Raw genomic sequence first — 27,764 nt, 5'->3', positions numbered from 1 at the left:
TGTTTTTTTTTTTTTCAGCAAAGAATTAAATTAAATTAAAGAGAGCACTTAAGGGGTGCTCTAACCCTTATACAAACAATCATGAACAAAATGATGCTCTTACATATCTTTACATTCCAACAAAACAAAATTTTTTCCTGAACCAAACTCACATGTACCATCTTTGTGACTCTCAATCATAGATTTGCATCTCCAGCAGATAGAATTTCCAACCAGGACTTGATTTACAATCATAAAGGAAGAGCAATATGTAAGCATCCCTTTATTTAAGCTTAATACTTTCTACAAAACCAGCTCAACCACGTTTTAATTATTGTCATAGTAACCTTGCGCTGCATCAAGTCACTAATTCTGGCCTTTTTATGATTACAATCAGCCCCCTCACACTGTGCTTATGTGCGTTGCTCCATTGCAGAGAACATGATAGCCATATAACAGAATATGAGATTGCAACAATGAGAAGAGGTCTTTCTTACAGAAGGAAGAAGTATTTGCCATTGATAGTGGCTCCACTGTGAGCCTCCTCCTCGAACAGTTGGCTCATATATTGTAATTCATTCCTGATGACCAGCCTCCCGGCCATGCATACCGCAACCACTGATAGCTTCCAATCTACCTTCTGCAGTTCCAGCCTTGATACTGGTTTATATTACCTTCGTTCACAGCACTGCCTCTTTAAAAAGTCCTTGTATCATATATATGGATCTCCTTCAACCCTGCACTTTCTTTCCTATTACACATAGGCACACAAAATTATCATGTCACATAGATTTTAAGCAAGTTATAGGCGATATGTACCATTCACTATAAGAGAACTTCACAGCTGGAATCTTGTGTTTCATCCATACCCAAGCTGCCACTTGAGCATAACTAAAGATTTCTATAGGATCAACTTTTCTATGCTTGAAAATTACCCCATTCCTATGATTCCAGATTTCCCCTATAATAGCTAGCCACATTCCTCGCCAAGCTAAATTTTGTCTACTATTGAGGTCAAAAAGATGAAAGTGTTGAAAGTTGACCCTAGCTTTTACATGGTGCACATTACTCACCCCCAACCAACTATCACACATATTCCATACCTTTTGGGACACCTTACATGAGAAAAATAAATGGTCAGCGGTCTCCTCGTGCTCACTACACAAATCACAAAGGCTATGTTGTAATTGGACCCCCCTTACTTGTAGATTAGTCTTAGTTGGTAGTCTATCCAGAAATACCCTCCAGCCTAGTATTTGAGCCTTTGGAGTTACCCTTGTGCTCCACAACATTTTGAACTCTTCATTCTCTTCTTCTTCATTAGTTCTTTGCAATGTGTTATAGGCTGACTTGACCGAAAATACCCCATCGTCACTTTCTTTCCATTTCCAAGTATCCGGATAACCCTTATAGAATCGAGGAGCATTAATAACAAGGAGGAGTTGTTCCTCCATGGTTGACTCCCAATTAAATCTAGGTCTCCTCCAAGTTAGGTCCCAAGTCCATACGTTATCCTCCCAGTGTCCAACATCCCCGATAACCATATCTCTACACTCGGATAACGAGTATAACCTATGGAACCTACATTTAAGTGTTGCTTCCCCTATCCAATTATCTTCCCAAAACTTCACTTTTCTCCCTTCTCCTACCACCCATTCAAAGCTTTTGTCAAACCAAAGTCCTTGTGTCGTACTCCCGCACACTTTATTAATGTCTTTCCACCACCTTGAGGCAAACCTTGATATGTTAGGGTCATTGAGGTTCCTCCATGATCCATACTTTGACTCTATAACCTGTTTCCATAAGCCATTATCCTCTGTTCCTAATCTCCATTTCCATTTGGCTAAAAGTGCAGTGTTAAAATTCTGAATGTCTCTTATTCCCAAGCCCCCTACCTCCTTTGTTTTGCATATAATTTCCCATTTAACCCATGCTATTTTCCTAACTTCCGATCCCCAACCCCAAAGGAAATTTCTTTGAATGTTTAGGAGTTTATTACTTATACACTTTGGCAATTTGTAGAAAGACATGTAGTATAGTGGCAAAGCAGATAGAACAGATTTGATGAGACATACCCGGCCTGCCATGCTTAATAGATTGCCTTTCCACCTGGATAATCGACTGTTAACCTTCTCGATCATAGGTTGCCAGAATTGTTTGAGCCTTGGATTCCCACCTATTTGCATTCCTAGGTATTCAAATGGAATTTTCATATGTTTACAATTTAAGGTGCTTGAAAACTCGTTTAACATAGTCGCATCCAAGCCCAACCCCCCAACTTTAGTTTTGGAAAAATTAACCCTTAGTCCGGATACCAACTCAAAACATCTTAATATAGCTTTTAAGATCTGAGCGTTTTGGGCATTTGCTTCGCACAAGAAAAGGGTGTCATCTGCAAATTGCAATAAACCCACATTGATCCCATCAGTGCCCACTTTTATCCCACTATACAGGTTTTTCTTAATAGCTTGTCTAACTAACCCTGCCAGGCCCTCTGCTACAATAAGGAATAGGAAGGGGGCCATAGGATCACCCTGTCTAAGGCCTCTAGTAGGAACAAACTCCTTAGTGGGACTCCCATTGACCAGAACTGACACCGACGAAGAACCCAGACATTCTTGAATCCATCCAATCCACCTATCACAAAACCCCATTCTATTCAGCATGTAGTATAGAAAATCCCAATTGATTGAGTCGTATGCTTTTTCGTAGTCAACTTTTACAATTACCAACCTCTTTTTTTTAAGCCTACATTCCTCCACTGTCTCATTTGCTACCAATATACTATCCATGAGCCCTCTTCCTTTGATAAACGCTGATTGAGAACTGTCTATAACCTTAGGCAACACATTCTTAAGCCTATTTGCTAGAATCTTAGAAATTATCTTGTACACACATCCAACTAAAGAAATTGGTCTGTAATCATCTAGGCCAAGAGGAGCTTGTTTTTTTGGTACTAGTGCTATGAAGGATGCATTACACCCTTTTGGGATTTTCCCTTCTTTCCAAAACCATTTGACCGCTTGATTGACTTCATTCTTCAACGTTCCCCAATTGTGTTTTAAAAACAAGAAGTTAAAACCATCCGGACCTGGGCTTTTAGTTTCCCCACATTGGTTTATCGTCTCCTCTATTTCCTTGTCTCCTATTTCCTTCGTTAGTAGTGAGTTATCTTCCTCGGATATTTTTTTAAATTCAATGTTTTTTAGATTAATGTTGAAAGTTTTAGGTGTAGAGAACCTTTTTTGGAAGGCTTGTCTTACCTCCTGTTTTACCTTTTCTGGGTCCTCACACCACAACCCATTCAAATCCACCCCTTTTAATTCATTAGTAATCCTTCTCCATCTTATTCTAGAATGAAAGTACTTTGAGTTAGTGTCACCTTGTTCAATCCATTTAAGCCTTGCCTTTTGATTCAATAGTGCACTTTCCTTATGTAAAAGCAACCTCAATTCGCTTAGAAGATTCGTGCGTCTGACCATGTCATCTTCTCCTAGATTGCTTTCATCATCCTTCATGTCTAGAATGTGGAGTTCTTGGAGAAGATTTTGTTTCTTAAGGCCTATGTTACCAAACACCTCTTTGTTCCATAATTTTAGATCAAACTTTAACTTTTTCAACTTCTCCTTTAATTCTATCATTGGATTACACTTCCCAATATAAGAATGCCACGATTGTTTTACGACATTTTTGAAAGTTGGGTCAGATTCCCAGATATCAAGGGTTTTGAAAGGTTTGGGTCCCCAGTCAATTGTGACCTGTTTAATTAATAATGCGCAGTGATCAGATACTTGTCTGTCCAAAATATATTGTTTACTGTCTGACCAATGCTCCATCCATTCCATAGAAACCAAAACCCTATCTATTCTACTCTTAGCCGTTCCATTTTCCTTGTACCAAGTATATTTCCCTCCAATCAATGGTACATCTATCAACTCCATAGATTCTATGAACTTATTAAAACCTTGCACTTCTCTTAATGCAGTATTGCCACTCGGGTTTAGACCCCTTCTCTCACTAACTTTTCTTACCGCATTAAAATCCCCCAAGACGCACCATTGCCTACACGCTTCCCCCGATTTTATGGTTATTAGTTCCTCCCACAATTGAATTTTTTCATTAAAATTGCAAGAGGAGTATACATTAAATATAGCAACTGGAATTGGGTTATTGTTAACTGATTTACAATACTCACCTATGACCCCTACATATGACTCCCCAATAATGTGCTTTACTCTCTTGAATTTGTCTTTGTGCCACATTGTTAAAATCCCTCCTGAGTTTCCCATTGCCAGTTTATTCACCCATTCAATCTTGTTATCGCCCCACAACTTATAACAACTAGATGGTTGCAAATCATGAAGCTTAGTCTCCTGGATACATATCATATCTACTCCTTCACTTACTATGATCCCTTTTAAGTGTTTCCATTTATGCCCCCCTCCTAGACCTCTTATGTTAATACTAATGATTTTCATTAACAACTATGTTCTTCCCTACTTTTCTTTTCCCCCGATTCCTATCCCTCTTTTCCATACTTTCTAATTCCTTCAAGATTTGTTCCTCTTCCCCTGAAAAGGTGACACCTAATTCTTTTGCTAGGCTCCAGATTTTTACAGATTCGGAATCACCCAATGGGCTCTTTGTGGACCAGAACAATCTATTGCAATTTAAAATATTCTCATCAGATAACGAATTGCATATAGATTGGACCACTGACCTGATAAGTTTCCTCTTGGTAGCCCTGCCGTTTTCCTTCACACTGCGTTTCTTGACCGTTGGTTGTTTCTTGCTTGATTCACCTATCCAAAATTGTCGCCTCTCCTGGAAGTCTCTTGGATCCATAATTGATTCATTAATTAGGGTCATTTGTTTCGTCATATGATTCCCGCAGCGGACCTGGTCTCCTGACGGTGATGGTCCAGCACTAGACATCACAATGGCGTTTGAAAACGAACTTCTTTTAAGTGGTGTGACGTTAGGCTCGATGGAATGCTGACCAATTTCGGAGGTGTAGTGGCCGCCTTGCTCTTGATTATGATCTGCTAGCCTTGTGCTTTGGTTCTCGATCTCTAACCCTTCATGTTCTGGATGGCATTCATTTTGTGACAACTTGTTTTGGCTATTAATTAAAACCATGGGGAGCGTGGCAGTGCAGACGTTAGCAGGGCTTACACTCATATTAGGGCCCAACATTGTCTCCTTCACAATAGACACAGTGCACCCCTCCTCAACAGATTGGGCTTCTTTAGATTTTGGCCCATTGTTGAAAGTAGCATGGTTACTGCTAATAAATTTCCTATCAGAGGGGTTGGTTCCTTTTAAACTATTTTTGTTAACAAGCTCTGCAACTGGCTGCGCAGCATCCATCATAGGCGCAGACGTCCTATTTTCAGCTTTCGTGCCACAACGGTCAAGAATAGAGACGTTACCAATACCACTTGACATCTCCGATGTAGCTCGGAAGCTCCGATTACCACGTGCTACCGGTGATTGGATCGTACGGTCCTCTTCCATCACTTCCTTCTCCCAGTCTGAAAAAATATCATTTTCGCATCGCTCTGAAACAGAGCTAAAATCATCCAATCCATTGCGGCTGATATTGTTATCTGAGGAGAAGTTGTTGTCGTTTGCGCAACAACAAAATGATAGTGTTTCATGAGTTGTTTCTTCTTCTAAAACCACACTGTAGATTTGCCCATTTATTTTCATGCCTTTCTGGACCCAAATTTTCGATCCGAACGGGACCTTAACTTTTAATCTCGCGAATTCTAAACGCTCCCAGGTAATTGTTTTTTCGTCTACAGAAACGAGAGCTCCGAATGGAGCCACAATTTTGCTGAAGCATTGTTGTGACCATAGGTTAAAGGGCAATCCCATGCATCTAACCCACACCAATTTGTTTTGTACTATCTGAGATGGGTTCCATGGGACAATAGATTCGAAATTATCCTCCCACCATTCTTTGTTCTCACCCATGAGATTACCGAGCTCAGCGCCTTCAATTCCTTGAATCAGTAATGCATTCTCTCCCAGATATTTTGCGTTTAATCGACCTCGTCCGTGTTGAATTGCTTCCTCCATAACCATATGAACATTGGAATAATTACTTACCCTGCCAATATAGCTACCTTCCAACCATTTTGTGTCAGCTTCTTCCGTATCAAAAGATATACCTTTCCATTTAAGTTGGGAGGTGTTGCTAGAAGCTTTTACAGCTTGAGCATATGATTGTTGATGCCTAACCTCTCTCCAAACCTTCCTAGTTCGAGGGGCCCTGTTACCGACCAAGTTGTTGGTTTGTTTATCCGTTTTCTTCCAATCTTCCCTTTCATATCTAGGTTTATTAACGTGCAGTTTAGTTGACCCAATTCTTATTGAATCCAGTTCTCGCTGAAGATTTTGTTCGTTCTTCACCTCCAGAAATCGAACAAAACCATATCTGTGCCCCCATTTGTCTAATCTTCTTGAAATAAAAACTTCTGTGACTCTTCCCCAACGTTGAAACACTTTCCACATATCATACTCACCGTAGCTGTAAGGAAAGTGGGAGAAGAAGAAAGTGGTGATCTTCCGCCCCTGCATATGCGTTGCCCCCTTTTGCATTTTTTTAAGCCTGATGATTAACACCGGTCAATACTTTTTCCTTTAGTTGATGTGATACTTCCAACACTAAAATGTACTTACGTTCCATGCACAACCTACTAAGGACACTTTCATCTAACACACTCAACACTATAATTTGAAGTCACAGAATTATTAGTGTTGAAATCATGGACTAAAAATTACATCAATTTATGTTAAATAAGTATCAATTTGATAAAGAGAGGGGTAACACAATAAAACCAAAAACTATGTATCGAAGAGAAGTTCAGTTGAATCCAGTAGTGTCCATTATTATCGGATATACTTGATATCTTTCTTTGTTCATGAGTTGTTTTCCCCAATTCGTATTAATTAGGGTTCTGTAATGTGGTCCAAAACTTGTATATTTATACTTGAATACCTAGCTTATTTCATTTTTGTGTGTCTTGCGTGTTTGGTAGATATATTCTTAATGAGCTGTAAAATACCGTTACCATGCATTTTAATCTCAAACCAATTTCAGTAAATAAGTGGTTGAAAATTTGAATAAAAAAGAGAAAAAATTCTATTTCAGTAAAAGGGAAAACTAAATTTCAGAAAAAGAATGAGTATACACGGTTAAATTGTAAGTTGGAAGATGTTTGTTATTATATAGTTTCTCCTAACTTGCCAACTACAAATAATTTCTTGTGTTAGAAGCTTTTTTATTTTTTAATTTTAAGCAGAAAAATATGTAACTAACCAATAATGTGCTTTTGTTTCCTTTTCTTTTTAGGTGGTGATTGAATTAGCTTTTGCATGTCTGTGCAAGTAAAGTCAAAGAAAAGCCTTCCATTTTGGATTTAATGTATTTTCAAATAATTTCTTCCATAATTTTAACTGAAAATGTGCCAGTATTATCCACTTATTTATCGTATGGTCAATTATTAATAATAAAGTTATAATGAAATAAAAATGATTTTTTAACAAATAAGTTTTTGACAAAGTTAATAAAATTACTAAATAGAATAATTTTTTATTTTTTTATAGAAGTTACAAAATAAAATAATAAAGGTTTTATTTTATTAAAAATAGTTGTTTGACAAAGTTTGTAAATCAAACTTTGTAAAAATATCATTTCCTCGTAAAATATGTCAAATGAAATTAACGCAAGAGGTATAAAATAAAATCTTTAGGTGAATTTTTATTTTATGAGCAAAAAATGAATAAATTAATAAAATAGAGTACTTAGAGTACTCTAACCCTTTTACAAAAAGAATTACAAGGTACTTTTACATAAAGTTTACACATTTTAGAAGAATTTATGCTAACAAAGTGTTGAGGAAGAAACTAATATGTTAGTCTAATATTACAATCTATAATTGTACAGATATTATAGAATGACAGACATACTTAGTAATAGAATTATTTTTCAAACCTTAACACTTTAGATTAATGTAGAGGTTATAGAGTCATATGGAATTATGTTCCCAATATGATGTTATAGTGACGTAATGGACATAATGGCATAATGGCATTTTCTTAGTGACTGTCTACATTGCTTAACCTGCTGCAACATTTGGTACCAATCACTATATGAAAATGCTACATTTGGTAGTTTATGTTTCATCCAAGTCCATGCACTCACTTGTGCTATACAAAAGATTTCTTCTGAGTCTATTTTCCTTTGCTTAAAAATAACCTTGTTTCTATGCTTCCATATTTCCTAGATAATGACCAACAACATTCTTTTCCAACTTCTATTTTGTTTTCCATTTAATTAGTTGCATAAGATGAAAGTGTTGAAAATTGGCACATGATTTGTTATGATGCACAGTATTCACACCAACCCACTGATCACACATCTCCCACACTGTTTTAGTTATTTTACAACCAAAAAAGAGATGTATGACACTCTCCTCATTTTCTGCACACAGCTCGCATAAGGCATTTCATAATTGTATGCCTTTGTGTACTAACTTTGTTTTAATTGCCACCTTATCCATCATTACCCTCCATCCTAGTATTTTTGCCTTTTGAAGCATATTTAAGGACCAAAGAGATTTAAAAACAGTATTGTCTTCCCCACCTATAATACCTTGTAGACAATTATATGCAGACCTTACTGTATATGATCCTTCTTCTTCCTCCAACCATATCCAAGAATCATTACAATTTCTTTTGATCTTTTGGTCATTTATGATCTACATTAGGTCATGTTCTTGTATTTCTTTTTCCCACTCTAATCTAGTTCTTCTCCAAGTTATATTTTGTACCCATTCATTATGTGTCCATCCCCCCAATTCCCCTACAGTGCTACCTTTACAGTTTGAAATTTCATATAATCTAAGGAATGTAGAAATCAATGAAGTTCCTCCTACCCATTTGTCCTCCCAGAACCTAATTTTATTTCCTTCTCCTACCCTCCACATAACCGTGCGTTCAAACCAATCATTGTGTTTCATGCTTCCATAAACAGACCTTAGATCTTTCCACCATAAAGATTCGTTGTTTGTTATCTTAAAATCATTTAAGTTTCTCCAAGATCCATACTTAGATTCTAGAACCTCCTTCCATTTCCCTTTGTTTTCCACCCCTAATCTCCATTTCCATATTTTGCTAGAAGGGCTTTGTTCAAAATTTCAATATCTCTAATACCTAGTCCTCTTGTTCCTTAGATTTACATAAATTTTCCCATTTGATCCATATTATCTTTCTATCTTCAGATTTCTATCCCCATAAAAAGTTTATTTGTGTTTTTAAAAATTAATCTTTAGAATAATCTTTACGGTGTGAATCTCAATATAAAGCAAGTGAATGTTTATCTTCAAACACTTTTATAACAAATTACAATTACGTTTCCACGATACTGTATTTTTAAACTTGGACAATCTAATTAATCCAAATTAACTTACTTTAAACCCATCCCTTATACTTTGTTAATTCTATTCTCGACGATATATAAATTTCTCATGGTACTTAAATTTCAAATCACCAACAATCCATTCCATTAAATTAGGGTTATAACTTATATTAAAGGCTTAAATATACATTTGGTCCCTATTTTTGTTGATTTTATTCAATTTGGTCCCTATTTTCGTTTTATGTTCAATTAGGTCCTCATTTTCGTCAAATTATGGTCAATTTGGTCCTTTTCACTAACGGTGTTTAAATAATTGACGTTTTTGAACATTACATGCCATGTGTCAGCTCCTTTTTTTTTTAAATTTATTTTTTTAATTTTTTTAATTTTTTTAATTTTTTTTTAATTTGAAAAAAATGGTACACGTGTCAAGTCACAGTTGTGCCACGTGTCAATGTTAGTGCCACATGTCAGCTTGTGGTAATATTTATTTTTTTGTTCAATTTAGTCCCTATATTCGTTATTTTTATTCAATTTAGTTCCAATTTTTGTTCAAATAAATCAATTTTGTCCCTTTCAAATTGACACTAAATTTAATATCTTTTATACAAATTATATTAATATCTTTTATAAAATTGACCTTTGAATTTATTATTTTTTAAATTCAATTATAAATTATTAAATTTAATTATAAATTGAATAAATTCTTATATTTTATTGCTAAATAGAATACAATTATTTAAAATATTATAAGAATATAATTATTAATTTTTTTTTCTAATATCTATATTCTAAAATATTTTTAAAATTGATATATAAAAATATTTTAGAAAAATAAACTAATATTTGTAAAATTAACATTTACATATAAAATATTTTAGATTTTAATATCTAAAATGCAATAAAAATATTAAATATTTTAAATTTAAATGTGAATTTTATAAATGTTAATATATATTTTTAAAATTTTAATAATTATATTTTAATAATATTTAAATAATTATATTTTGTTTAACAATTGAATCTAAGAATTATATTCAATTAATAATTAAATATTATAATTTATAATTAAATTTAAAAAATAACTAGTAATAATCTATTTTAAAAATTGAATGGTTTTATTTTGGCAAAATTTGGGACTAAATTAAATAAAAATAACGAATATAGGGACTAAATTGAATAAAAATAACAAATATAGGGACTAAATTGAACAAAAAAAATAATACTACCATAAACTGGCACATGGCACTAACATTGACACGTGGCACAACTGTGACTTGACACGTGGACTATTTTTTCAAATTAAAAAAATTTAAAAAAAAATTAAAATTAAAAAAAAAAATTTAAAAAATTTTTTTATAAAAAATCAAAAAAACCAGGAGCTGACACGTGGCATGTACTGTTCAAAAACGTTAACTATTTAAACATCGTTAGTGAAAAGGACCAAATTGACCACAATTTGACGAAAATGAAGACCTAATTGAACATAAAATGAAAATAGGGACCAAATTGAATAAAATCAACAAAAATAGGGACCAAATGTATATTTAAGCCTATATTAAATTATACTTTTAGTCCCCATTTTCGTAGTAAAATTTGAATTTGGTCCCTCAATTGTTTTTTATCTCAATCTGGTCCCTATTTTGGGAAATTTGACCCAATCAAGTCCTTTCCGTTAGTGGTGGAGTAACGGTGTTAAATGGGGTGCCACATGTCAGCTTCTGGATTTTTTGAAATTTTTTTTTTGAACTTTTTTTAAAATTTTTTAAAAAAATTAAAATTTTGCCAAATGTCAAGCTGACATCATGTCACGTGGTAGTGACAGTGCCACGTGTCACCATTTGGGAGGTGTCATCTTCTCATTCTCAATTTGGTCCCTGTATTTTATTTTTTGTCTCAATTTAGTCCCAATTTTTGTAAAATTTATGAAATTTCGTCCCCTCCAAATTGAAACAAAAATTATAAAATGTTATACAAATATTTTTATTAAATTTGATTTTTTTGTTCAAATTGATATTTTTATTATATATTTTCAATAGGTTTATTTAAATTTGTTTCACATTAAATTTTACTTAAAATTGTTTTCAAATTTTAAATTTATTTATTTTTTATTGTTACATAAACTAGTTAATTTTTCTTAAATTATATAATTGTTATTTTTATACTAACTAAAACATTTGTATAGAAATTATTGAATTTTACACATTTTAAAAATATGCAATTATTTAAAATATAAATTCAAATAAAAAACAATATTAAAATATAATGTAATAAAATATGAATATAATTTATTAATTTTTTTATTAGCATTATTTTCTATTAACAACTTTAAAACAATTTTAAATAAAGTTTAATGTAAAATTTTAATTAAAATAAACTTAATCTTGTTAAAAATATTTACTTGAAATATCAATTTTGATAGAAATATTTGTGCATATTTATATAGAAATTAAATTTGGTTTGAATTTGGAGAGGGACAAAATTGTACAATTTTTACAAAAATTTGGACTAAATTGAGACAAAAATTAAAATACGGGAACCAAATTGAGAATGAGAAGATGACATCTCCCAAATAGTGACACGTGGCAATGTCACTGCCACGATGTTAGCTTAACATGTGGCAAAATTTTAATATTTTTTAAATTTTTTAAAAAAATAAAAAAAAATTCAAAAAATCCAGAAGCTGACACGTGGCACCCCATTTAACACCGTTACTACACCACTAACGGAAAGGACTTGATTGGATCAAATTTTCCAAAATAGGGACCAGATTGAGATAAAAAACAATTGAGGGACCAAATTCAAATTTTGCTACAAAAATGGGGATTAAAAGTATAATTTAACCTATAACTATTGTTATTCATCAGTGATTCACTAACATTTATTTTAAAAATTACTTCAATTATTTTTAATTGAATAAATAGTTTATAATAAAAAAATAAAATAGACGTGATTAGAGAGACTAAAATTAATTAGATTATATATAATAATTCATGTTATGAAATAAAGCGAATAAAGAGAGAATAATAGATAATAGATAATAGAGAAGAGACAATAGAGAACAAAGAATGAGAGATTAGGGAGCAATTCATCTGTGTATTATTATTAATAGGAAGAGTCTTATTTATAGATACAACGTGTAATCCATAAAGGAAACAAATCAACTTAGTTAATACAAATATTTACATAAAGAGTAATGAATCATATGAATATTAAAATCATATGAGTAAATGTATCAAATGTATCAAATCAATGGACAATCATTAATTCATAACACTCCCCTTTGAGTGTCCATTGATAAAAGAATGTGCATCGTTAAAACTTACTAGGAAAAACCCTTTGGGATAAAAAAACCTAGTGAAGGAAAAATAGTACAAGCATTCTGTATTCTTTGATACAATATTGTTCATCACATATTCTATTTCTCCCCCTCATGTAAACTTACATCATTAAGGTGACGAAATCTGAACTTGTGAATCATTTGCTCAAAAGTTTTTTTTGGCAAAAATTTCATAAATAGACCTGCCATATTTTCACATGAATGAATTTTTTGGATATCTATATCATCCTTTCAATTGAACAATACACTATTGTCTTCATATATGGTTGTTGATTCCATCTTTCTCGAGGATAGTCACAAGTTTCTTGCACATGTTGAATTATAAATCTTAACCAAACATATTCACAACTTCCCTCGTAATTTTGTATGATTAGACGATGTTGCTACTATGGTTTGTTTCATATACCTTCATGAAACCATTATGCTACCACATGTGAACAAACATCTTGTTTGTGATCAACATTGTGACATTGTAAGAATATGTAAAATAACATGCATATCCATAACCCATTGGTCTGAATCTGAATCATTTGGATGAAATAAGCTCATATTCGTAGTACCCTTAAAGTAACGAAGTATATGTTTTACTCCAAACCATTTTCTTCTTGTAGTTGAAGAACTATATCTTGCTTAACAAATTTACAGCAAATGCAATATTAGATCGAGTATAATTAGCAAGATACATTAGTGTTTCTATGACACTAAGATATGGTGCTTCTAGACCAAGAAGATCTTCATCATTTTCTTGAGGTCTAAAAAGAGTCTTTATCAACATCTAACGACCTCACAACTATTGGAATGCATAATGGACATGACTTGTCCATTTAGAACATTTTAAGCACCTTAATTATATAAGCTTCTTGACGTATAAAAACACCTTTATTTAAATACTCAATTTCTAATTTCAAATAAGACTTTGCCCTTCAAAGATCATTCATCTCAAATTATTTCTTTGAGTAATCAATTGCCTTTGTGAGCTCATTAGGAATTCCAGCGATGTTTATGTCATCTACATAAACAATAACTATGGAAAATTCATTATTTGGATCTTTTCATATAAATACAAGAACAAATAGGATCATTTTTATATCCTTCTTTTAATAAGTACTTAATAAGACAGTTATGCCACACACGTCTTGATTTCTTTAATCAATAAAAAAACATGTTCAATTTTATTGAATAACCCTCTTTAGAATTTGTCTTGTTGGGCAAATAAAATCCTTCAAGGATTTTCATAGAAATATGATTCTCAAAAGAACCGTACGAATAGGTTGTAACATCATCCATTAGATGTAAATGCAAACCTTGTTGTGCAACTAGGATAATCGAATATTGCAATGTTGTTGCATATAATACTAGTGAACATTTTTTTCACTAATCAATACAAGGTTTTGTGAACAACCTTGAGCAACCATTTATGCTTTGTATCTAACAATTTCATCATTTTTAATTTGATTTTTGCGCAAAAATCCATATGTACCCAACGGGTTTCATAACTTCAGGTGTGCGAACTATATGTTCAAAAACCTTTCGTTTAGCAAACAAATATAATTATGCTTCTTTGCATATTTTCATTTTGGCCAATCTTTTCTTTGTCGACAATCTTCAATGATCATTGCTCATTGATCCTCATTGTCATTCATAGCATTCATCGCTATGTTATAAGTAAAATTTTCGTCAATGTTAACTTCATTTTGGTTCCATATTATATGATTCATGACATAACTTATTAAGATCTCATCATTTTCAACAATTTCAGGTACCTAAGGTTCTTCTGGAACCGAATCATTAATTATGTCAAATGAATCTTTTGGGATTTCCACCTTTTCGATTAGGTCATCTTGCATTTTAGCTCCCTTTCTCATTAAAGAGTTTTTATCTTTGGAACCAATAGGTCTACCACGCTTCAAACGTGTCCACATGAGTTTTTCAACCCTTTTTTATTTCCGCATCATAATAACTGATCATGTCAAAAAAGGCAATCATTTTGATTTGTAAACTTTTGGTTTACCATGACATGCATTTCAATTGTACTAATAAACTTGTAGTACAAATTATAAGAGAATGTTGATAATTTCTCCAATACACTTTCTTTTTCAACTCAATCATAGAGATATAAATATATTTCATATCTTTTTCATTGTTTGTCTCAATATAATATTCATTTAGACAAATATTCTTGAAACTTAATAAGTTTCTATTCAACTTCTTAGTAGAAGTATAATAGCTCTTCCATAACCTTCAAATTTATTTGTAGTACTATAAATAATATTAACGTTTATGTCTCGTATTATCAAACAAGAGAAAAATTTATTACTCTTGAGAATTGTATAAATTGTTGCACTATCAATAAGACACATAACCTTTGGTACTAGTGCCAACATTCGTTCTTCATATAAACGTAAATATCAATATGATTTTTTTAACACTCTCATAATCAATGAGGTGATCAGTGCTTCCATTTGCTTTAGCAAAGAAAATAGTAATATCAAGATGAGTAACATTCATATGGCCATAATCAGGATCACCATCTTCATAAGCAAAGTGTGTTTCTATGTTCTTCTCATTATTTGTAAGATGCTTTGGTGTACAATGAGTACAACTCAAATGGCCTTTACCACCGTAATGATAATATATACTTTCATCTTTTTGTCAATATTTTCACATTTTTCTTTTCCCTTTTTCACATTATTGTGCCACTTCTAGTGATAAAATGTGGCTTTGAAAATTTCACATTATTGGTCCATAATCAATGTCACGATCACGATCATGAAAATATAGATCAAATGTTGCTGCATTCACTTCTGGGAATGGAGTAAAACCAATTTGGACAGGTTTCATGATTTTATATCAAAAGCTCACTGCTTTCTTCAGCCATACAAAGGCATAAAATAATGAAATAAATTCATTTTATTTATTGCTGCATTCACTTCTGGGAATGGAGCAGATTAGGCGAATCTCAAGATTTTTCATCAAAAGCTTTATTGTTTTGTCCCGCCAACCAGTCATACATAGACATGAAATAAATTCATAATATTTGTGAAATCTCTTTTCATAATATTTTTGTTGCATGAGCAAATTAGTTGCTTAGATGCTTTATTTCTTTATTTAATGGAATCCCAATATCCATTGCATCTAAATGTATTTCAACATTTAAAATTCAATATAAGGAATTCTTCCTTGTAATATCAAGGGTCACAAATCCAAATTTTGCAATGTTTCGCGTGTTTAGAACTCCTTCATAAAATAATAATATTAATAATAATAATCATCATCAAAATAATAATAATAATAATAATCACTACGCCATAATAAAAATAAAAATAATAAGATGATATGAAAATTGATAAAGTCAAAAAATTCTTATTACAAGAGGAAGAATATAAGGTAAAATTATAAAATGAGAAAGGATTAGAAAAGAGCCTGGATTGAGACACGAATAGCACTATCGTTAGAGAGAAAAATCTTCCACTAGTCCTCAGTTGGTTGGAGCATCGTGCTGATAACGTGTTATGAAATAAAGCGAATAAAGAGAGAATAATAGATAATAGATAATAGAGAAGAGACAATAGAGAACAGAGAGTGAGAGAATAGGGAGCAATTCATCTGTGTATTATTATTGATAGAAAGAGTCTTATTTATAGATACAACATGTAATTCATAAAGGAAACAAATCAACTTAGTTAATACAAATATTTACATAAAGAGTAATGAATCATATGAATATTAATCATATGAGTAAATGTATCAAATGTATCAAATCAATGGACAATCATTAATTCATAACAATTCATAAGTAAACCTGTTACATTAATTTTTAATTTAAATAAGATAAATTTGTCTTAAAATATTATTATTTTAAGATTTATTTAATGAGGTATAATAAAAAGAATATTGTATTATATATATATATATATATATATATATATATATTCATCTTAAATATTTTTTAACAACTAATTTTAGTGACTAAAAATTATTAATTATTATAATGATCAATTTAGATAAAAATTTACAAAATGAAAAATTATTAGTTACTAAAATAATTACTTTTATGAATAAAAAATTATAATTAATCTATAAATTGGTATATAAATTTTGTTACAAAAAAAAATTGGTCACTAAATATCTTTTAAGGTTTTTGATACCAAAAAAAATGATTTATAAATTAGTCTCTAATTAATTAGTAATCAATTATAATTTTTTATTCATAATAATCACGATTTTAATGACCAATAATTTTTATTTTTTAAAATGATATCTAAATTGGTTATTATATATTATAATAACTAACAACTTTCTTCAATAAAATTAATTATTAATGAAACATTTTCTTATAACATATATCTACATTTCTATATAATATACTTTTTTGTTGTTTTTTATCTTCCTCTTCTTATTATCATATAACCTATGAAATAATTTATAAAGTTATCATTTTTTTATTTCTCTAAGTGTATATTAAATGTTAATATACCTTTTTTATATCCCTAAATTATTGTTTTAAGAAAAATCTAGACAGAGTTGGAAAAGACAGAGAAAATGATGCCTGTTGTTTGATCTGAAAGGAGAGACAGTGAACAGTAATGGTTGAAGAGAAGGGGTGGCGGTGGATGGTGTGTGGTGAGAGGTGATGGATGGTTGTAAGAGAGGTGTAATGTTAACATTGGTTGTCGGCAATAATGGAGGTCACTGTGTCTGTTTCCTTCCAAACACTCTGCAATTTCCATTTTCCAGGGTATGTGTGTTTCCTTCTTTTTTCATTTTTCATAACACCCAATCACAAATAATATCTCACTTTATACTCTTCTACAAATGAAACATTTTCTTCTCCATTTTTTATATTATTATACATTTTTAAAGTTTTAATTAGTTTTTTCTGCAATAAAGACATTACCATCTGAATATTAAAATCAGATGATGTGAACTTAAAATGGATAACATTACCATAAATGATAAAAAAATTCTGAATATTTAATGATGTGAACTTAAAATCAGTCCCATGCATCTATTTAATTCACATTTTTATTGTGTAATTTGTGTATTTTTATTTAATTAAAAATCATCACGAATATGATCTCATCTTTTCGTTTTAGGAGGGTGCCCTGTTCAAATAATAATGTGTGAATTCATTGTTTGGGTTTGCTTTGTTATATTTTGAACTTTAAAACTCTCACGGAATTTATTTTTTTTAAATATCATTGATCTAAATTTTAGGCATTTAAAAGTGTTATAAATCATATTTTAAAATTGTCAGAGAAAATTTGTTCACCTTATATTATAACGTTGACTTTTGAAGATAAAATTACTTGTTTACTAAAAGAAAAAACTCAAAAAAAAAATTGTGATTTGTTCTAAAAAAATATCTAGATCAAATTCTTATAACAATTTATCTAAAATTAAAATATCTTGTGAGAAATTTTAAAAAGAACAAAGGGAATCACCATTAATTCTGCCTGATAAAAAAAACATTAATTCTGAATCAAAATATATAAAAAATTGTAGTGCAACCAATTTACACGGTTCTGCTTCTGCATAAAATATCAAAAAGTTGTATATGGCATTCACATTCTACATCAATCGATTTAAAATTACTTTCAACACCCATGCTTAGTATTGGTTTAGAAAGTGTGTTAGTGATAGGATTTCTTACCATAGTAGTGATGTGAAACCAAAAGCAAAAGTTATAGAATTTGGCAAGGAATTTTGGGTCATGATAGAATAAATTTAGAAAATTCGTGGCATTAGAAAACAGAGATTAAGAAGAGATTGCAAAGTGAAAAAGTGAGAAGAAGAAAACTAATGATGTAGTACATATAATTTATTTATTTTTTAATATGAGAGAATTTGGGGAAAGCTAAAATGGAAGAATTTGATATTTAGTGAAAAATCATGGACTTTAATTTTTATGTATTTAAACAATTTAAGAGAGTTGATTACATATGAATTGTGTTATATTTTATATGATAATAAATAAATTGATTAGTGTATGAAATCAACTTATATGATTTTGGGAAAAAGATATTTATATGAAAAGAATGGACATTTATCTTAGAATAAACAATGTAAGAGATTTATAGAGATTGAAAGAACATAACAAGAAGTAGTTAAGAAGATAGTCATAATCAATTAGTGTATGCTTCATGCATAACATAAAAGTGAAAGATAATGTGAGAGGAGTTAATTATCAAAATGAACAATTCTAACACTGAAAATTGGTGTATAGTTGGTAACTTTAATTGTGCTAGAATGACTTCATGAGCCACAAAGAGTGAGAAGGAGAGAAACACTAGACATCCTTTTGGTGGGAAGAAAATTTCATATGGTTTAAATTGTCATATGCTACAAAAAAATAGTAATCATAGGATCCCATTGTTAAAGGAATTGTTAGAGGTGTGACAAGAGAGTATACAAGAGTTTTCAAATGTATAACTACCCATCAAGTTGAATGCGTCTTACAAGAGTTGCAAAAAGAAATTTGTAGTCTACACTTTAGTGGTGGAGCCATGGTCTCTCAAATAATTAGAGTTGAATAACCAACTTTGAGAAAAAAATTGTGTGCAATTTGTGAATAAATTCTTAAATTGTCAACAACATGACCCTCGTACACTTGACATCAAAAGAACTACATTATATCATCTCACATTGGTCCTTCACTCACATGGGACATTGGGTCCTTCTCTTTAGCAAAAGGATAGTGTTGGTTCCTTCCGGTGGTTATGATAGATTAATTGATTAAGTAGATCAAAATCGAACCCCTTCCAATGATAACAACTCAATGTGTACTTGTTTTTACGTTTCAGAACCCAAACGTTATTGAAAGTCACACCAAACATTTGACATTTTTCTCTTACATTTCATTCGGTACAAAACGTCGAATGATTTCAAAGTAATATCATGATGCTTTTTTGTTCAATGTGATTTTTTGTTTTATTCAAAGAAACTTACTTTTTTTTAACTACAATCCAAACACACTACCAATAGGTTCATAAGTTTGTTTGGAAGATCATATGTTGATTTGAAGTCCCTCACATGATTATAATAGATAATGGAAATTAAATGAGAAAAATCTTGAGAGCTTCAAAGCCTCAATATTTGGCATATGATGAGCTTAGTTGAATATCATCAAATCAACGAACAAGTTCAAATGAAATTTGTTTAAAGAATTACTTCAAGTATTATGGACATACAAATGCACTACACAATCGACAACCTAACATACTCCTTATGAACATGCGAATTGGATGTCAAACTATCAATAGAAGATGTTCGACCTAAACCTTAATGACAAGTGCATGCAACAAAATTGTCTTTTGTATTTTAGCTAAAAGATTAGGCAAGAAAATGTATGTAAACAAAGAGTTGCTCAAATATAACTCAAAACACAAACTAAGAAATATCCAAGAACATGACTTAATATAATGATTAAAAAACAAAGCACATAAAGGGAAGATTAAAGAAAATTTTCAATTGAATTGTATGAGACCATTTCAATCATCAAGAACATACATAATGGAGCATGTTACCTAGAAACTTAAGTGAAGAAGTTATTCCTCGAACACAGAATGCAAGTCATCTCAAGTTTTACTACAATTAGAAATGTAAAAGTACTCACCATTTTCTTACTATCTTCTTTGTTAAGGGAGATTTTAATGTGACACAATCAATTAAATACATTCTATCAAGACGTGTTTCTACTATTTTGTCTATGAAAATATATATTCTTTCTCTAGGACTCTTGAGTTGTAATAGTAATCCCTCTTCAACTAATATTTTTAAGGAAGATTTTAACATGACACAATCAATTAAATACATTCTATCAAGATGTGTTTCTACTATTTTATCTATGAAAAAATGTATTTTTACTCCAGGACTCATGAGTTGTAATATTAATTCTTCCTCGACTAACATTTTGGTCTAGGATATTTCACTTTGTAAAAGTAATTCCTCCAAAGTACAACTTAAAATATTATTGTACAAATAAAAATAAACTTTGCAACATTCATTTAGACTATCTAGAAACCTTCCTTGTGTTGATCTAAGGGATTCATATTAACTTTTTTTTCCTTCTCAATTAAGAAAAAAGCATTGGCATCAGGGAGCTTATTCATGATATTATGAAAGTTGTCATGATTTTTGTAATAGCAATAACTTTTATTTTATCGACAAAAAATAAATAAATTATAGAATAGTACTTAAGGGTACTCTGAAATAGCAATAACTTTTGTTAAGCATTAATGGAATAAAAAAGTTAAAGAAGAACGAGTAGCACATAGAAGAAAAGCTAAATGAGAACACGTCCCACATGTTTGACAAGTCGGAACTAAGGTGAAAAATGAAGAACATGAAATGGTAAAGCGTATGATTAGGTTTGTTACTTAGAAGCTAAGAAGCGAGGAAGGAAGGTATATAAATTGAAGAGGTGGTGGGTGAAGTGATGAGATGCAATGCACCCATAGCCCACGGGATTTGAATTGAAAATCCCGTGACAAAATTCCAACGGGGTTTTGTTTTCTCCCCCATAATAATAATTATTACTACTACTATAATAATAGGATGTGCAGTCACATGGTTATGACCGTCCAATGAAGGACACCCACGTGGGACCCCTATCATTATCACATGTACCAACGCCTCGTGATCCAACGCTCCAGGATTCGCTCCTCACATCCCATTGTCCCGATCAAACCAGCCCCACCGTGGTCCCCGCTGTAGAGTACCACTGCCCCTCCCTGTTCCCCCCTTGTCCCCCTCTCACCCTCACACACCTGTTCTTTCATGTCCCTCATGTCACCGCCAATCATATCTCTCCTTTCCAACCCCACCTCACGCGCTCCTTCAACCGTGTGCTCCGGGCCCCACTCTCCCCTACTCCCATTGGTCAGTAAGAAGCGCGTGTCACAGCCCAGGGTCGCTTCTCTCTTCATCATTGTGTGAAAAATTCATGCACCGTATGAGAATAAGTCACCTACATATTGTCCCAACCATTGTTGCTATAAAATTAATGACCTACCCACTACCCTTGCACCACAACTTGCATCTCATTTCTCATCTCTCTCTCTTTCTCTCTCTCTCTCTCTCTCTCTCTCTCTCTCTCAAGAAACCCAGATTCAACAGTGTTGAATTTTCTCTGTAAGCACCTAGCTAATAATACATCAAGAAATAATGGAGAATTCATTGGGAAGCTATGAAAAAGAACTTAATCTGAAGGCCACAGAGCTGAGATTGGGGTTGCCCGGTAGCGATGAGCCTGAGAAACGTTCTAGTCCTAGAAGCAACAAGAGATCTTCGCCGGAAGCAAGTGAGGAAGAGTGCATAAGCAATGGTTCTGATGTCACAAGTGATCAACAAGACAACGTTGTACCACCTGCAAAGTAAGTGTTTTTGTTTGATATTTGTCTCAATATGTTTAGAAGAATGAATGAATGAATGAATAATGGAAATATATTGGGATGTAGGGCACAAGTAGTGGGGTGGCCACCGATTCGATCTTACAGGAAGAATAACGTACAGCAGAAGAAAGAAGAAGAAAGTGAAGGGAATGGGATGTACGTGAAAGTGAGCATGGCGGGTGCACCTTATTTGAGGAAGATAGATCTCAAGGTTTACAAAAGCTACCCTGAACTTCTCAAGGCCTTGGAAAATATGTTCAAGTGCATATTTGGTAAGAACCCTAACACTACTTAACATTTGTTTAGCTTATATGTATGTATATTCAGAAAGATAAAATTACACTGGTTGTGATGCAGGAGAATATTCAGAAAGGGAAGGGTACAATGGATCTGAATATGCTCCAACTTATGAAGACAAAGATGGTGACTGGATGCTTGTTGGAGATGTTCCATGGCAGTAAGTTTTTTTGTTCTTCTGCTCATGAATCTGTTGTTTCAAGTATCAACTATTTGTTTATAAGATTGTGCTTTTGCTATTATTGCAGCATGTTCGTGTCATCTTGCAAGAGGCTCAGAATTATGAAGGGATCAGAAGCAAAAGGGTTGGGTTGTTTTTGACCCCAAAACCAAAGCAGGAGCATGAACATCCATGGCCAAAACAATGGAACTTCTTCTGTTTTGATTATGCAACATGCAATGGCCTCTGTGAATGGGCCATATTTGGCTGATTAAAAGGAGAGATGCACATACACAGATTTGCTTTATTATTTGTTTATTTCAAAGACTGTGACTTTCTTAATTAAACTACACTGTTCCAAATTCTCTTAGCCATAGCCAGAATGGAAAACAGTGATTAAATGAGAAGAGAATAAAAGCAAAGCAAATGCTATTTGATTGTATAGAGCATATAAATACATGTATAATTTTTTCCTTCTGTTTGTTTACTTACGATTACTATATATACATACAAAGGATCAAGAAGGTGGATTTTTCTTCTTAATTTTGCATTTGGTTTCATCTGATTTATCTTTCTTCTTGATTTTAGTTGTTGATTAGGGAAAACTTTACTTGATGCGTTTTTTCGACGCCAATTTTGACTACCCACATCAATAGTAAGATCAAATAACAAGAACATAGTCTCCTACGAGTGATGATTCTGAATTTAATACTTATAAAGTCAAAGAAGGTGCGAAGAGAAAAAGTACATTCCAATAACCCTTCATTAAAATTAAAATACTTTTCATATATATATATATATATATATATATTTATTCATTTAAAATATAAGCAAAGCAGGTATAAATATATCTATTTATTCATTTCAGTATTTAAGTCTTGTAAAATTGCTTAAACTAAGTTTTTTTAGAATTTTTATAATGAAAGTTAGAGTTGTATAATAAACATCTGAATGATTATCTTTTAATGCGTAAAAAAGCTTAAAATATTATAATAATTGTCATTATTATTTTGGCAGTGAAAAAGGTTGGTGAGGCATCATGAGAGAGATGAATATATTCTTCTTGAGAATGAAGATATCCACACAAATTATTCAAATAATTATGGGGAACATGTCGGTAGGGCACAATTACATTGACCCCTTTATACCTGGATTCATATACTTAGTTTCAGGGAATCATGCATGTGCACTCAATTTCAGAGCTTCTACTTCACTACTCACACAACTTATCATAAAGAGAGAGAGGGCACAATACGGCATTAATAGTATGATGGTTTAGTAATTATAGTTATCCATGTTTCGTGATATAAATGGTTAAATATTATGAAAAATTATATTTAGTTTTTAAATCGTTAAGTATCTACAGTTGGAAGTCGCATATCGACTAGAGATAAGGTCAATTCATAATATATAAGTGAGGTACAAACCTCATCTTACAAAACATGTTTTGTGGGGTTGAGCTGGATTTAAAACTCACTTCTAACATGGTATCAGAGCCAAGTTAGAGCATATCCTAGCGAGCTTTCTTCGACATTCTGTCCCACCCGATATCGGGTCACTAACGAACCACCCAGTAATTTCTTGTCCCACGCACGAGATGAATATACCTCGGCGTGAGGGGGTGTGTTGGAAGTTCCACATCGGCTAGAGATAAGATCAATTCATAATATATAAGTGAGGTGCAAACCTCACCTACAAGTCGATTTTGTGGGGTTGAGTTAGGCTTAAAACCCACTTCTAACATTTACCAGAAAGTAATGTAAAACATCTTTTTTAACAAACCAGAAGTTATAGTTTGGTTACAATAGAATCCAAATTATTCTCATGTAATGTAATTGATTTTTTTTATTAGATTCCGAATCATTTTTCTAAAATTAAGTTAATTAATTTATGTAATTAAGTTATTAAATCTTTTGTAGTTATATTGTGTATAATTACATACCTGATTTATATCATAGTGCTACGTATAAATACATATATCTAATGCATAATAAAACACATTTAATCATTTTTCTCTCTTACATTGTATCACGAGTCTCTATTTGATTTAGACATCGCCTCTTTGCGTTTGACGTCGTGCGCTCCTTCTCCATTCTGCATCACTTCACGCTCCAAGGCTATATCTTGCGTTGTCGCCACCACGCCTTCTGTAACATCCTAAGCGGACATTACTTAATTAAACAATTTATAGTTTCCAATAAAGTATATCAACGAAAAAGTTCCCAAAAATGCGGAAAATTTAAAACTTTATTAATCACGCGTAAGCCCAAAATCCACAGTTCAAACTTAACTATTACAAGTTCCAAAGTTTGAACATCATACTTAAAAGAAATACAAAATAAAATGCTTATTTAAAATAATCCCTATGCTACTCCGGCTCTATACGTCAACTGCATCACCTGAAACATCATCTGCTCTTGTGTGACAAATCACACGATCATCGCCAAACACAAATAGAAAGAGTGAGCTAAAATAAATGAAACATATGTTAAAGAAGTTAAATAACTCTCACCCAAAATGCTCAACCCTTTTTTTTTATAAAAACACTTTGGATAATGGCCACTTGTCTCATAACCTATATAAGACGAGCACCCATTCAACCATGGTCTTAGGGATTCTGATGCTTCCACAAACCTGTCGCTCATGGTCCAACCTCTACAAACCTCTCACTCATAGTCCAACACGTGTGGAACCATCCCGTTACGAACCTCCCGCTTGTAACAATCAAGTGGAGTCATCCAATACGAATCCACTCGTATTCTCACACAAGATTCCATCATCATGAACCTCTCGCTCGCGATTATCACGCGTTCAACCTCCATTACGAACCTCCCGCTCGTAAAAGGATTCAAGCACCCAGACCAAGACCATCACACCAAACCATGCAAAACCCACCACAAAAGCTCTCTGCCCTGCACTATCGCCTGACGCAGCCTAAGCGTCACTAGGAAAAATTGTGTTGTAGATCGCTTGGCAGTCCCAATACATCGCTAGGTGCCATGCACCCTAGAGCCTCCTTGGTCCTTCTTATCGCCTAGCAGACTCCCTGTTGCCATTAGGCGCTGCTTGTTCCAAGGAATTCCTCGAGTATCCTATCACCTGGCGGTTTGCCTCGTGTCGCCAGACACAACACTAGTAGCGAGAAAGACACTGGTCTTTGGCACCTAAAACAGGTTCTACACTCCAATGTGTTCATACATTTCAACCTAACTCAACAATGCCCTACCAAATCTCATATGCATATCATGCATATGTACATATGCATTCACAATTAAGATCATGCCAACACTTGAATTTAACGATGAATGAATCATGCTCTTAGGGAACTCAAAACAGATACCAAACATTGCATACCACTCAGACAAATTCATAACTTACCTCACCAGTCCCTGCAATAGTCCCTTTAATTTAATTCCTTTTTACCAACTCAAGTTTAGCATCATCACATAACCATATCCCACACATTAGACTCACAACAAAAACCATAGATTAATATTTGCATCAAAACAACATGCATTCAAAGGAAAATTCCAACAATAATCAAATTCGCACGAACACACAATAAGATATATTATCTACTATACACTAGGCATCGCCTGGTGGTGCATACCTGTTGCCAGGGGATGCATCAAATATTAGGTGCAGAACTCCATAATTCCTCCCCTATGAGAACCCTAAAAATCCAAGGCTCAACCCATTCATCTATTTTCACAGAAAAACATTCCATCATGCTTTCAGCTTTCATACATAGTTAATTAAAACTCAAACGAATACAATGACACAACAATTGTAACATGAACATCATGTTTCCGATTCATTCCCAATTCCAACGTGAACCCCCGTACCTAAACATGCAACGATTCATCTAATACATTAAAACATAGTAACAATTCATCAATTTATGACATCATCAATCACTGAACAAAATAGTACAAACTAGATTCCCCCTATCAGAAGAACCCAATAATTCACAAAAACACAAAAATGAACCAAGTCTGCTTGCGTCGCTTAGTGAGCATTCATTGCCACTGGCGGTTCATGCCAGAACCCAGAAAATTGGGTTGTCTCATGATGTGTCACTTGGCAGGCCTTCAACGTCGTCAAGCAATTTCTGGGCATAAATCCAGAAACCTCAAAAACAACGTGAATTGAAAAGAATTCAGGCATTAAGGCTTCAACACATCATGAAACACATACATCAACTAAAAAAACAGAATTACAACTCCCCTTACTTAGATTCCTTGCTCCAATTGCAATCCTAGTCCTTTCTTGATCCCAAAAGTGCTCCAAATCCTTTGGCTCCTACCTTGACACTCTTTTTGGCCTTCTAATTCACTTTTCAAGTTTCGTTTTTCAGTCCTCTCACAATTCTATTTAATTGCTATGTGAAAGTTATTTATTCCTCTCTCTAAGCTTACTCTTCTTCTTACTTTTCAACCTTTTAATTTTATTTAATAAAAATTAAAACAAAAATACACTAAATTGTAATTAAGTCTCATTACCATGGTGGTTCCTGCACTATAACTGTTTAACCCCTACCTCCCTAGCTTCCCTAACGGCTGCTAGGGTTTCTAGGGGTTCTCCAATGTAGCAAAAAAAATGGTAAATGTGAACAATTAACAATTTATGTTTCGTGATAATAGAACGGACTAGAACCTAGGTCCTCTCAACACAACTAAGTACTCTTAAGCACTTGAGCTAGTATTGTTCCTTACTAGAATTGGCCCATTTAATTCCTTTAAATGCATCTCCAATTCCCAATTATTGATAATTAAATATTTATTTAATTTAATTTTTCCCAGGTCTTACACCTTCTCTCCACCAACAACCTGTTTACATACCCTTCCTCCCTTCTTTCTCAACTCGCCCGTTGTCCCTCCTTTTCCAACAGTCGTGACTCGTGTCCCACCATTAATGTCATGTCTTCAACCAACTCTCCATTGGCTCCTCACTAGTCACTCTATCACAGTCCTCCTCAAGTAAACTTGAATTTCATCCGACACTAATTGTTTCTAAAATAAAAAATAACATCCCTTTTGTGCTGGAAATGGAGAAGGACCATTATGTTATATGGGCTAAACTTTTTGAAACTCATGCTCGGGCAACTAGAGTTCTTCACCATATTATCCCTCAAATTAGGAAGGAACGTTCAGCTCTAATCGATATTGA

The 27,764-nt window shown here is 32.7% G+C and overlaps 1 protein-coding gene across 1 annotated transcript; it reads left to right on the top strand.

Annotated features, from left to right (window-relative positions):
- The first annotated feature begins 21,820 nt into the window (after positions 1 to 21,820).
- On the top strand, positions 21,821 to 23,138 carry LOC114190093 (auxin-induced protein 22D). Its single transcript, XM_028078860.1, has 4 exons — positions 21,821 to 22,120; positions 22,205 to 22,410; positions 22,496 to 22,595; positions 22,684 to 23,138. The coding sequence occupies exons 1-4, from the start codon at positions 21,912 to 21,914 to the stop codon at positions 22,754 to 22,756; spliced, it is 588 nt and encodes a 195-aa protein (XP_027934661.1). The 5' UTR covers positions 21,821 to 21,911; the 3' UTR covers positions 22,757 to 23,138.
- Positions 23,139 to 27,764: the final 4,626 nt, after the last annotated feature.

The sequence above is a fragment of the Vigna unguiculata genome, chromosome 7, assembly GCF_004118075.2.
Source record: "Vigna unguiculata cultivar IT97K-499-35 chromosome 7, ASM411807v1, whole genome shotgun sequence".
NCBI lineage: Eukaryota > Viridiplantae > Streptophyta > Magnoliopsida > Fabales > Fabaceae > Vigna > Vigna unguiculata.
Note: the sequence above shows the minus strand (reverse complement) of the source record. Positions and strands in the feature narration are given on the sequence as shown.

Bases quoted from the DNA above. Each gene is read 5' to 3' on its own strand.
- LOC114190093 (XM_028078860.1), top strand. From the start codon at position 21,912: ATGGAGAATTCATTGGGAAGCTATGAAAAAGAACTTAATCTGAAGGCC. The intron at 22,121-22,204 runs GTAAGTGTTTTT...ATTGGGATGTAG, and splicing joins AACGTTGTACCACCTGCAAA to GGCACAAGTAGTGGGGTGGC. The intron at 22,596-22,683 runs GTAAGTTTTTTT...CTATTATTGCAG, and splicing joins GTTGGAGATGTTCCATGGCA to CATGTTCGTGTCATCTTGCA.